General features: G+C 45.1%; 1 protein-coding gene across 2 annotated transcripts; it reads left to right on the top strand.

Moving 5' to 3' along the window:
* Positions 1 to 317: 317 nt before the first annotated feature.
* Positions 318 to 12364, top strand: tom1l2b (target of myb1 like 2 membrane trafficking protein b). Of its 2 annotated transcripts, XM_083687253.1 has the most exons (15): positions 318 to 374; positions 1078 to 1162; positions 1640 to 1718; positions 1935 to 2084; positions 2911 to 3045; positions 3265 to 3561; positions 3921 to 4037; positions 4315 to 4448; positions 4636 to 4684; positions 6254 to 6425; positions 6603 to 6720; positions 6920 to 6998; positions 8028 to 8087; positions 8772 to 8808; positions 8960 to 12364. In XM_083687253.1, exons 1-15 carry the CDS (start codon positions 323 to 325, stop codon positions 9115 to 9117), a joined length of 1722 nt encoding a protein of 573 aa, XP_083543379.1. In that variant the 5' UTR covers positions 318 to 322; the 3' UTR covers positions 9118 to 12364. The 2 variants fall into 2 exon arrangements, with proteins under 2 accessions (XP_083543379.1, XP_083543380.1); XM_083687254.1 differs by lacking the exon at positions 8028 to 8087.
* Positions 12365 to 12882: the final 518 nt, after the last annotated feature.

The following is a 12882-nucleotide window of genomic DNA, read 5'->3' as shown; positions in this document are numbered from 1 at the left end:
TCAATATGCCAAAATACATTTATTTTATTTTATTTTTTTGTGTTAACTTTGAATATTGATTATTTATTGAGACATTTTTTACTACGAATAATTGATTTAGTCTAGTAGACATTTTCCCTGTATCCTACAGTTTTAGATTTATTAATGCAGCACTTGATGTCGTTTGTTTACAATGGTCAGAAACCCAATGATGGACAACTGTATATGCCCAATCACATTCACAAGTAGGATGCTTCTACCAATGAATTTGCTCGATGGGCGAGGCTTACTTCGCCTTTCCCATGAACTGTGACTTCGTATAAATTGTTTGTTGTCGATCAAGATGGAGTTCCTTTTGGGAAATCCATACAGTACCCCAGTGGGGCATTGCATCGGTATGTATTTAAAAAATATTTTTTTGATCTACAGAAATCATAAGGTTACAGTATTGTACATTGGTTGCCGGGACAATTGACATATAGCAGGTTCTTTAATAAGATCTATTAGCTTTCTTACGTTAGCTAGCTAGTTGGCTTGCTAGCTTCAGATATATTTGTAAAATAACTGGCAACATAGTGAATGCATAGGATGTGTAATGTCATCAATGCATGAAAACAACTGCTGTGTAATTATTGCCTCTGTCAGTTCATTGTCTTATTGCTAGCTTTCTCGCTAGCCACTGAGTTTACGTTAACAAGCTAGATTGCTAGCTATGTAACAAGCCAGTTAGCTGCCTAGCTAGCTAAAGTTGTTGTCTTGTCACCTAACGTTAACAATGGAGATGTGGTTGCTAAAGTTACCTATGATTACTACGCATTTCGGTAGTCCTGAACCAGCTGAGGTGCACACACATTTGGCAGGCTGTCTCCTAGCCCATGATGTACCAGCTAGCGTACACACTGCTGTGTGCCATTTACTGTTCGATTTGCAGTGAATAATACATAGATAATACACACAAGACAGTCCGATTAATAGTACAACGCCGAATCATGAATCGTGTTAACCGCTCTCAACGCTGGTTCGATATTGACTTGTGTTGTGTTTCTCTCTGTTGCACACTTTTACCAGCTACTGACTGTTATTTACTGTCCCATTTAGAGAGGGCTACTGATGGCTCCCTTCAAAGTGAAGACTGGGCCCTCAACATGGAGATATGTGACATAATCAATGAAACAGAAGATGGGTGAGCAAAGGATTGATGTATAGAACCTAGAAGCCCAAACCCTCGAGGCTTTGTCCTTACTAGTGACTTCTATGATGTGAACATGGCTTTCTTGCTGAAAGGTCATCCTCTTTGCCATGCCTCTTATCTAAGACTTATCAGAACAGTAATGGACCTGAGGATGGATTAGATCCAAGCTCTGCTTTATTATCTAACTGGTCCATTAACCTTGTTTGTCAAAGTGTTTGAAGTCCATCTCCTGTTTGTTATGTGGGTGGGACTTGGGGCAGGTGGAATTGCCCCAGCAGACCTATGCAAGCATTGACTGTCAAGGGATTCATGCACAATCAATCGATTACATTTGATGCATGCATTGTTAGTATACACCTCAACCCTGCAATTTCCTTCCTTGAAATGTAGTACAGGTAGCCTCTCATCATTGCCAAACATCCCCTCCATGTCCCCTGCCCAACTAACCCTGTACTGCTGTGTCTACAGGCCCAAGGATGCTATGAGAGCTGTGAAGAAGAGGCTGAATGGTAACAGGAACTACAGGGAGGTGATGTTGGCTCTGACGGTGAGTGAGTCTGGACAAGACATCAGGATGAGGGAGGTGTCCACAGGGAGTGGGAAGAACCCTGGCTTACTGTCAGTTGACTTTGGTAGCAGTTGTCATGATGATCATCACTGTTATGTAGTTATTGATGTGACTTTTTCATGCACCCGTTGTTGATATGTCCCTTATCCGTGTTGCCTTTTTAACCACACACCTGTCCCCCCCCCCCCCCCCCAGGTTCTGGAGACATGTGTGAAGAACTGTGGTCATCGTTTTCATGCCCTCGTCACCAGCAGGGACTTCATCGATGGGGTGCTTGTCAAAATCATTTCTCCGAAAAACAACCCTCCCACTATCGTACAAGATAAAGTGCTCGCCTTGATCCAGGTAAGGGAAATTGTGTGTGTTTGTGAGAGAGAGAAAGAAAGAAAGAAAGAGGAGGTGCTTGCATGTTTAAGCATGTATTTTACTTAGATTACATGTGATTCAGTATACCAGCTCTCCATGATAAACAAGACTTCTTCTGACTTCTGCCATATTTCTTGTGAAATGATGCTTCACTTAGCCAAGCAAGTTCTAGTGCGGTAAGAGAGACTGGATAAGGCAGTGACAACAAGCTGTGGCAGAGAATGAGCTGTGGATGGTGTTTGTTACCTTTGGCTCTGCAGCCTTGGGAGATCCAGTGTTCTCTAGGCTGTGCCCCAGGCCAGTGGAGGTAGAAATCGGAGGACGGGGTCATTGTAATGCATGGAATCGAATGAGTGTTTGATACCATTCCTCATTCCGTTTTTGATACCATTCCTCTTGCCAGACCATGCATTACAATGAGCCTGTCCTCCAATGTCTACCTCCACCAGCCTCCACTGCTCCAGACATATTGCTCCCTGTAGCCAGGTGTTCTTAGGTTACCAGGAGGAGCTCAGGTAACAGTGGCTGGATCAGGTGGCCTCCTGGGTCCTGTTTCCTCTGAGATGTCAGGTGTTTACGGGCAGCCTAGACCTACTGTAGTTGAACACCAGGCGTAAAGTTAATGAGGAAACCTGCCAGTAATGATTTCTCACAAGACCATTGAAGCACAGTTTTCCCCACACACCCCAAATGACTCTTGTGCTCTCTTTCCCCTTGTGAATTCACAGTGACTCAGCATCTTACCTCATGTTTTTCCAGGAACCTATTGTTTATCCTCTCTCCATTCCTCTCTGTCCTCTCTCAGGCCTGGGCGGATGCCTTCAGGAGTAGTCCAGACCTGACAGGTGTGGTCCACATCTACGAGGAGCTGAAGAGGAAAGGCATTGAGTTCCCCATGTCAGAGCTGGAAACTCTTTCTCCCATCCACACACCTCAACGGGTAGGACACGCAGACGTCATTTGGAGGGGAGGGACTTGTGGCCTTTATGTCAGGGATATGGTTGACTTGATATTCCATTATTGCATGCAAGTATCTCTTTTATATTCATTGTGAGAATGAAGCCAGTATATTGTACTTACAAGCATGTTCAACAAGCATGTAGGAATTGATATAGATTATCGGGCTGGCTCATGACTCTTTCTTCCCCCTCATTCACAGTTGTCAACTGCTCCTGAGGTGGAACAAGCCACAATGAAGTACACTGCTCCTCCTCAGCCCCACCCTCAGCCCCCTTCCCAGGCTGTCACTGCCCCACCCTTCTCTGTCACTGCCCCACCCTTCTCTGGGTCTGTCCCACCCTTCTCTGGGTCTGTCCCACCCTTCTCTGGGTCTGTCCCTCCCAACTACTCTGGGTCTGTCCCTCCCAACTACTCTGGGTCTGTCCCTCCCACATACTCCGCCCCTCAGGTCCCTAACCTCCACGCCGCTGGGTCCATCAACCCCACCCCTGAACAGGTACTTTTATCAAACACCTTTGTCTATAGTGCAGTGCACATACTCTTACCACAGCCTGAAATATTAACTACTGTCAGACAAAAGTTTGGCTACCTGATGGACGCATTGAGGCGCTTTTAATAAGAGAAATCAATGTCAGGGAATAGCAGTAAGGATAATGTATCGTTATCTTTCAACCTGACAGACATATTGGAGCACATTAATAATAAAACAAATATTTTTAATTAATGTCGCTTACAGACATTAGAGTTGAAAGATGAGGGATAACACCCAGATCTGATGGTGTGTATTACAGAGTGATCAATGTACAAGTAGTTATATCTATATTTTTTTCTTGAAGTTGTCCCTCTGCCTCCCAGATTTGCAGGCTGCGCAGTGAGTTGGACATCGTGCGTGGCAACACCAAGGTGATGTCAGAGATGTTAACAGAGATGATGCCTGGGCAGGAAGACCCCTCAGACCACGAGCTCCTGCAGGTGAGACCCTGCACTCACACGCCTTACTCTCCAAAGGCCACTAGAGGGGGTGCTTCATCATTTTATTAGAGCAGCCCAAATACAGTTTAGATGCCCTCTGTCGGTTCTGTGTACATTGAATTGTATGCTGGTTACTCCACTCAATCTACGAGAGGTCTAGAAGAGGAGATATCTACCATATTATACCTATTCATTTTCTCAAGGGGGTACCTCAGAGCTGGACAGTTGTCTAACAGTTTGTGTGTGTGTGTGTGTGTGCGTGCATGTGTGTGTGTAGGAGCTGAACCGGACGTGCAGGGCCATGCAGCAGAGAATAGTGGAGCTCATCTCCTGTGTCTCCAACGAGGAGGTGACAGAGGAGCTGCTGCACGTTAACGATGACCTCAACAACATCTTCCTCCGCTACGAGAGGTAGGCCAACACACGGGCACACACACACACACACACCCGTGCGCACACATATGCTAAGGAATCTCACCTAGTAATGTGAATTGTTGACCCCTGTGCTCTGTGTGTGCACCGGCAGCATTGGAAGCTCTCGCTTGGGAGCCGCCCTCAGTGCCTTTAGTGGTGGTGATGAGGTGTTTTTCTCCCTCAGGTACGAGAGATTTCGGTCAGGCAGAGCCTCCCAGGGCATCAACAATGGGGTAAGTCAACAGCTCCAGCTCCAGGCAGTAAAACATCCAATCACTTCTTTATTTCTACATTTTTGTATACATGTATGTGAATGCATCATGCTACTTCATGTCTGTCGTGGCATGTTTTCTTTCCTCACAAATGTTTCTGTCATTCTGTAACGTCAACCTTGTCAAAGGTCAACTGTCTGGTCTAGCGATGCATGTTACATTTCTGTCTGTCAGTACCGGGATTACCATGCCCATCAGTGGAGGCTGGTGGAGGTAGAAATCGGAGGACGGGGAATTCCCTGCATTACAATGAGCCCGTCATCCGATTTCTACCTCCCCCAGCCTTCCCTGATGCCCATGCAGTGTTGCTCAGGCATGTCTACGGTATTTATGGTCTTCCCTTTCTGTTTTGTGTCTTTATGGCTAGCTGAGGCAGGCAAGTATGAAAGTCACCCGATAAATAGTATGTATTCTAAGTATTTTGACCCTGAGGGACTGTTGAAAGTTGAAACATGGCTGAATAATATGGAAAAAACCTGTCCATCCCATTTGCTCCATATTAGCATGTTTTGACCATGCTGCCCTTTGAATAACAGATCCAGACCCTAGAGGTAGAGATGGGTTCACCTGCCTTGGGAGTAAGATGAAGTTGCCTCTAGACCCTAGTCTATGGTCAGTTTTGTGTTACCCCCCCCCCCTCCCCACCTGCCTTTTTAGGAGGGTAAGCTGATCCTAGATATGTGCCTAATATGGGTAACCTCTACCTGGGATCTAAAGTTGCTGCCTCTCCTCCCACTCCCACCCTCCACCATCCTTCCTTAAGGGGAAGTGTGTTCTCTCACACTGCCAAAACCGCCCAGACCAAAGGTCATAGCTGCGATAAGGGACAGCACTGCTCGGAAATGCATGATGACGAAATAATATCAACACAAGCCAATCTTTCAACATTTTTTTTCAGTCGCACCCAGAATCTGAATATGACATTTATCTTTTTTACTACTTGAGGACCCCCTTAAGAAAATAATCAGTTACTGTCCCTCCCTCATGGACATTTTCATGCTTTTTTGTAATCGAACCTATGATTTTCCCTAACAGACCATACATGCTTTATTTTTAGTTTTCTGTTTTTAGCCCATCGTGTTAGCGAAATTGCTGAACAAAATGTAATGAAATTGGAGGGTTAACTCACTAACTGCCAAAAAATTCCGGAACACTCACCACCTAGAGTGCCAAGTGTTTTGTGGTATTTACCTAGCAACAACACTTTGACTGGCTACAAAATGGAGCATCATAATTTATGCATTTTTGGAGAATAAAGTCACCCGTGGCACTTTAGAATGATGACAATTTGGGTGACTTTATTCACCCTCTGCACTAAATGGTTAAAGTCCTTTTTTTTATTTTCCTTTAATAGATGATAAGGAAATAGATGTTATTCCTTGTTTGGAATCGAGTCATAGGCCCCTGAAAGAGTGGCCTCTCCTCAGGTCTTCAAAGTGTGTCTTTCTCTCTCTTCTCTCTCTACCCTGGCCTCTCTACCCTTGTGTGTGTCTCTCTCCCTCTCTCTCTCTTTCCCTCCCTCCCTCCCAGGTTCTCAGCGAGGCTACAGAGGATAACCTGATTGACCTTGGCCCGGGGTCTCCGGCTGTGGTCAGCGACATGGTGAACGCCACACCCCCGTCCAGCCTGCCCTCCTCCCTCTCCGCCCCCGCGGGCCGCCCCTCCTCCCCCGCCTCTCTGGCCTCTCGACTGGCTGGCCTCGGTACGTACCACCTCCGTTACTGGATATGTCACATCCAAGTCCATCTTATACTCTCTGCAGGCATCTATGACTTTTTTCCGTTAACCATTCATTTAATAACAGGATGTTAAAACCATATTTGATTGAAAAACTGTTGCTGGTACAGTATCCATCATTGTGTGTGTGTGTGTTTCTCAGACGTAGGTGCGGACAGCGTGAGCGGCACCCTGAGCTCTCTGCCCAGCTGTAAGCCTCAGGATGACTTTGACATGTTCGCCCAGACCAGGACTGGAGCTCTGACAGAACCACGCAACACGTAAGAACTGCTGAAAACCCTCTGTGTAACCAGGCCTTCAATAGCATAGTCACTACGTATGTGCATGTCTACTTGCATATGGAGCCCTGGTTTTACTTAGAATACCGCTGACATTAATTAAATGGAATTAAAATACTGCTGAGAGAGAGAGAGAGAGAGAGATTGAGATCCTAACTGTTCATGCCTGACCTGCTCTCAGGGCTCCTGTCCTTGAAGACACTCATGCTGTAGGTGGGCCCCCTCCAACTCTGGAGGTGCGACACCAGAACGCAGGAGGGGTGAGTGGGCTTTACCCAAACATACCAGCAGTGTTCCTCCCACCCCCCATACCCTGTTCCCAGTCTCCTGATGACGTGTGTGTGCAGTGTGCTGCTAGGTCAGGCAGGACCTTCCCTCCCTCTGCGTAGTGTGTATTGTGCTGTTGGCCCTTCTCTGCCCAACAAATGCTTTCCAGCTAGAAATGCTATGATTAATTTATGGAAGTCAGGGTTTCATTTGAAGACTTGGTTTCAGTACTTGGGGGACTTTTACGTTGTGATAGCTTCAGCCGAAATGTTTGCCGATGCATTTAGTTGAGCAAGCGATTGGCCCTTTGTGACCCTGTTGTGTAAGTCTTCTTCAATGGCTCTTACTAACAGTTGCGATGCGTACGATAGTTACTGCGTACAATCTGAGCTTGACTTTTACATTAGTCGCAAACTTACCTTTCCTGCAGTGGTATTTACTAACCAGGTGACTGCTCTGACAAGGATTTGAGTCTGGACTAGAATGAAGGCTATCCCCGCCCCCTTGGTAATGCATGGCCCTGGCTCACATTCTCACCACATTGCCTCCGTACTCACCAGTGGAGGCTGGTGGAGGTAGAAATCGGAGGACGGGCTCATTGTAATGCATGGAACCATTCCATATTCCATTCCGTGCATTACAATGAGCCAGTCCTCCTCCCGATTTCTACCTCCACCGGCCTCCCCTGGTACAGCGTTACCCAGCCAACGAGGATGTTGCCGTACCATATTCATCACCGTTGCTGCATGGCATGGCTCAGTGTGTTTGTTTATGTTTGTTTCGTTGATCACATGCAGTGATGCTGCATGCCGTCGGTCCGTCACAGTGGTGGGCATTTGTTCAGTTGATATGAGTTTCAAGTATGTCTTTTATGTTTGTTATTGTTATGTTGAAGTTGATTTTTCTGTTGCTTTTTTTTTGTTGCCGCCGTTTTGGGGCGGGTCTTTTTTTATTTTTTTCTTCTTCTTTTTTTTGTCGTGGCTTTGCCGGTGGCGCTGTTTGTCCATGACGTTGCCCCGTAGGTTCCCGCCGGCCAGTCCTCTGTCATGGATGACATTGAGGAGTGGCTGTGTACTGATGTGGTGAGAACCGTCATGATTTTTATCCTGCCTGTTTTTCTTTTCTCTTCCCCTCTTGTTTATGTGCCAGTCCTCCTTCTCGGATTCCTCCCCCTCTTGTTCAAGTCCAAATGGAGGCCTAACACATTTCACCTCCTCTTGCCCTTCATCACTTCCTCATCCTTAACCAATCGCATATCACTCCACCGATACTAATGGTGTTGGGAGCAAATGACCTTGATATTGAGAGGGCATTTCTCTCTCTTGTTGCATGGTGTTTTTGTTTTTAACACTCATTTCATGGAAGCAGTCCTGCTAACAATGTGTGTTTTGGTGAAGTCTTCTAACCAGAATGAAGGAGGTTACGTTGAATGAAGGAGTGTTGCTAATGGGTGGTTTATGATGTCGTGAGCTTGGCCAGTATTGTACATGAGACCTGTTCCCTGGAGATCCTGCCACTGTGAGAGAGTCTAGAGCCCCAGTGTGTGTGTGTGTGTGTGTGTGTTTCAGCTTGGCAAAACTGTCAAGTCTTCGCTGCTGCACGATGAATTGCGTTTGTTTGTGTTTTCATTAACGCCTTTGGGTGTTAATTTGTTCCTGAAGGGTGCAGTGGGTGAGTGCAGGGGTTTCTTATTGACACAATTGAATTGCATGAAAAGTAGCACTCTGTGGTCCCAAATTTGACACTTTCTTTCTCATCCTCTATAGCAGGGAGATGAGGGTGAGGAAGGGGTGACCAGTGAAGGTAAGAGCACAGTCTCCACTTAATGCATTTGTATTTAACTTTAACTTTGTGACACGTCATATCAAATGTACTGCAGGAGTCGAGCGGGTGTGTGTTTGGATGCTTGCCTCTCGTCCCTCACCCTCTCTGCTTCCCCCTTTTCCTCCCCTAGAATTTGACAAGTTTCTGGAGGAGCGGGCCAAAGCTGCAGAGATGGTTCCCACCGTCCCGTTGCCCCCCAGTGGTGACCCCGCTGCTGCAGCCACTGGTACCCCGGGAAGCAGCCGCAAGAAGGCCGACAGACCTGAGGATGCTCTCTTTGCCATGTAGACCTCCTCTTAACCTTTGACCCATGGCCCCTGACCTCTCTGACACCCCCCCACCAGCTGAGCAGCGGTGTCCCCAGACAGTTGTGTGTCTGTGAGACATACACACACACACACACACTCACTCTCTCTCTCTCTCTCTCTCTCTCTCACACACCCCCACCCTGGATCTCTTGACAACCACACTGGCTTATCCCCCACTTCCCAGCTACACTACAGCAATTCTGTCCGGTGGTGTGTTGAGCTCCAAGGGATTCATATTTTCATATTCATATTTGCTACACTTCAAGCAAAGGGAAACTACATGAACTGTCTATTTTGATATCTCATGACGAGCTCCTCTCTGGAAGTCACCAGCGTCATTGGGGACAATACCTCTGTGTTCCTGAAACCCTCTCAGTCTACTACGCTCCTCTGTGTGTTCAGGAGACATTCTGGACTACATCAGCCCCTGATGGACAGCAGACTAACAACAGCGATCTGGTTAACTCTGTCTGAGGGCTTGTTTTCCTTTTGAAGGATGATACCACCCGCATCCTGATCCATTATGGCAACATGTAGACATTTCCATCTTATCCCCTTTCTGCATGCGTTGACGGATCCATCCAACGTGGAAACCTTCCTTGGATTTGTAGGTGGTCAAAGGGAACCAGATGCCAACAACAGGGAGATGACATCAAGTATCTGAGTAGGGAATATGCTGGGTTCTGTTTTATGATGCATTCTCTCTTGCCCCACACATTGACTAGTCCTTGAATCACAATCTTTTCTGAAGGTTTAAAGTATATCTTATTTTATTTGAGCTTGGGTCTGGTGTACAACTGTAGTGACTAATGTTGAGTTTGTTAGCTGTATGAATATTCAATCAACCAACCAGAATAAGGGACAATGATGGTGTTAAGGGCGCCATGGTGAACAAGTTGATTATGATGAGTGTATTGGAGTCTGATAGACCCCCAGCTAACCTAACATGGCAGGGCCTGGCCTGGCCTGGCCCGGCCCGGCCCTGGCCTCAAAAGGGTAACCTATCAAAAGGAAATGGAACAGAAAAACAATTAATTCTCATCTATTTGACATTTCGCACTACAATATTAGGGCATTTGGTTTTAAGGGATGCCGTCTAGTAGCTTGATTGCCTTTAAGGCAAGCATGCTCTGATATTATCTGCATAATCAGCATTTTCGTTTTACATTTGTTTTCAGATTATAGCCCATATGGGATTTCGTTTTGGAGAGCTTTTATCAGTCTGAATTATTATTTGGATTGTTACTTTTCATTGTAAATTATTTTGGACGACTAAACGCACTGTCATCGTGGTTCTGATTATTGAAGTGTTTATTTTAACGATCAAATAAGTAGTATCCTACTGACAATGATTTTCTGTTTATCCATATGCTGCAACACAGGTACAATACTGTTGGTGATGCTAAGGCTATGGATGTACCGTAGTTCAAGCTTGATTGCTTCAAGTTCATAGTGACTCGTACATTAGCTTTCCATACCACAACATCCAATCAGAGGTGATATCAAGCTGACTTAGGAGGAAAAGACACATAATTGTTTTGAGGTTTTAACTCCAGAATTGGTACCATACTGTACACCCTATGTCTGACGTTAAATTTATGGACCAAAGTTTTGCATATTGGATTTGGAAAACGAATGTTTTGGAGGGATGGATGAGTACTTTATAGCGAACACAGGACATGGGGACATGAGGCTCTCTGATGGGAGAGTGTACTGGTGTCTCTATACATATATTCACCTCACTGTAAAAGCAATTCACACTACATTTTCGTGCAATTTTTAAAATGTAATTTCTTCAAGTGTTATTGCATGTCACGCCCCTCAGTCCTCAAAGCTAGGTCGTCCCCCAGCGGTCAGGATGGGGAGACGATTCCACAGAGGAATTGGCAATTGTGTAAGTTCTCAATGTTCTCTGTGCTGCTGGTGTGATGATAACTCTATGAAGCTGCCTAGTGTGTTCAGATACCTGAGTGATTCAGAGGGGTGATTAAAAATGATGAAATAATGGTGCTGAAAGGAGGCTTTTTTTTTTATGCTGACGTTTTATTCAGTGGAAGGTGGAGCGTCTCTCACCTTCTAGCAAACCTGACATTTATGCTTTCAGAAATTATAACACTACGGTATAGAATGAGCCAGAACAAGGAGTACTACAAATGGAGACACTGACTCGCTCTCTTGGCAGTAACAAATGGTGTCTCTTTTACAATCACAATGAGCTTAAAACAAATTAACACTCGACAGTCTCTATATTGTTATTTTGAAAGACCTAGTCGTGTGGGTTGGTTGATCTGTAAGCAATGAGAATTGTTGGAAAATATTGACAAAAGTGTAGGAATAATTTATTTAGTTTTATTGTCTTCTGATCTAGCAGTATTTGAAATTGTTTTGTTGTATAAATGCAGAATGAAATTAACTACTTTGTGACAGAATGAGTTGACATGTTTTATTGTTTTTGTTTATGGAGTTCAAGTTTTCCTCTTCCCTAGTGTACTGAATACTCTCAATATTTAATTTTACTTACTGTCACCCAGTAAGTTCTTTGTTTTTAACTGTAAGAAGGAAACATGTTTGTTTGTGTTTGCATCGTTTGTGCATTGACACTGTATCTCTCTTCCATCTTCTGCATCCATGTCATAATCTATCCACCGTAAGACAGCCTATACCACATGACAAAACAGCTCCACAGATGACAAAACAAAAATAACCTTACTTCTGAAAGACGCATTGAAAGAAGTGTCAACCTTGCACATCGTGGAAGATAATTCCATTCCTCTTACCTTAAGGAAAATACTTGTGTTTTTTTGTGTTAAGTGTGTGTGCTTTTGCCATACTGTAAGGCAGTAGCCCTGGCATTGGTCTGGAGAGTTGATCAAAAAGTAGGAGTGGAAACAAATGACTGTGTGTGTACTTTAATATACATAGAAACATGTACAGCTTGATATGGGTCTGGCTTGCTCTGTGGAACGATAGTCTTTATATTGCATCATCAAGGCGAGTATCAATGTAAGCTTGTCTCTTAGTCATCCCCAAGCCTGTTCCAAGAAAGAACAATGAAGATGCTTATGTGATTGGGTAACACAGAAAGGGACATTGATAAGGGAGGTTATATGTGCTATCTGCTGCTGTTTCCTGGGTCTCTCCTTCCCTCTCTCTCTCTCTCTCTCTCTCTCTCTTTCTCTCTCTGTATTTTTTGACTCATGCATGTGTTGAGCTCCAATAAAACACTAGCAGCATCTTTTCTCTGAGGTCGTCTTTTTCTTGTCTGACAGTTGCATCTTTTTGGCAGATATCCATCCGCAGTAGACGTTGTCGTTCAGACACACATACCATACATGGTCAAAGTAGCAAATATCTCCAAGGAAAGCCTTTATTAATTCCATGTTTATTCAAAGGAAAAACATACTGTGTTCTGTCTCCATCTCAGGACACAGCTTCACTAAAATGTGAGTCTGTCCAATAGATTCTCCTTCAGACCAAGGAGTCAAATGTAACTCCTTGCTCAGACATCCTGTATATAGTGCTGTATAGCAGTTGAAGTTGGCCTTTAGTAACCCCTGGCCATTCACCTTGCTATGGAGCCCCCCCGGCACTCTGGCCCATTCCTTCCTTAGGGGGGCAGGCCCACACGGACAGTGGGCTAGGGGCCCTCCCATTGGTCGTTTGGAATCACCTCATTCCACAACATGGCTCCTCACATTCTGCTCCACTCTCTGGTGCATTTTCCCGGTCAAAAAAGAGGGGTGTG

The sequence above is a fragment of the Argentina silus genome (genome assembly GCF_951799395.1).
Source record: "Argentina silus genome assembly, chromosome: 16".
NCBI classification, from domain to species: domain Eukaryota; kingdom Metazoa; phylum Chordata; class Actinopteri; order Argentiniformes; family Argentinidae; genus Argentina; species Argentina silus.
The sequence above is the reverse complement of the archived record's forward strand: the minus strand, read 5'-3'. Positions and strand labels throughout refer to the sequence as shown.

Coding starts and splice junctions, on each gene's coding strand:
- tom1l2b (XM_083687253.1), top strand. CDS start 323: ATGGAGTTCCTTTTGGGAAATCCATACAGTACCCCAGTGGGGCATTGC. Junction 4,038..4,314: donor CAGACCACGAGCTCCTGCAG/GTGAGACCCTGC, acceptor GTGTGTGTGTAG/GAGCTGAACCGGACGTGCAG. Junction 6,426..6,602: donor CTCTCGACTGGCTGGCCTCG/GTACGTACCACC, acceptor TGTGTTTCTCAG/ACGTAGGTGCGGACAGCGTG.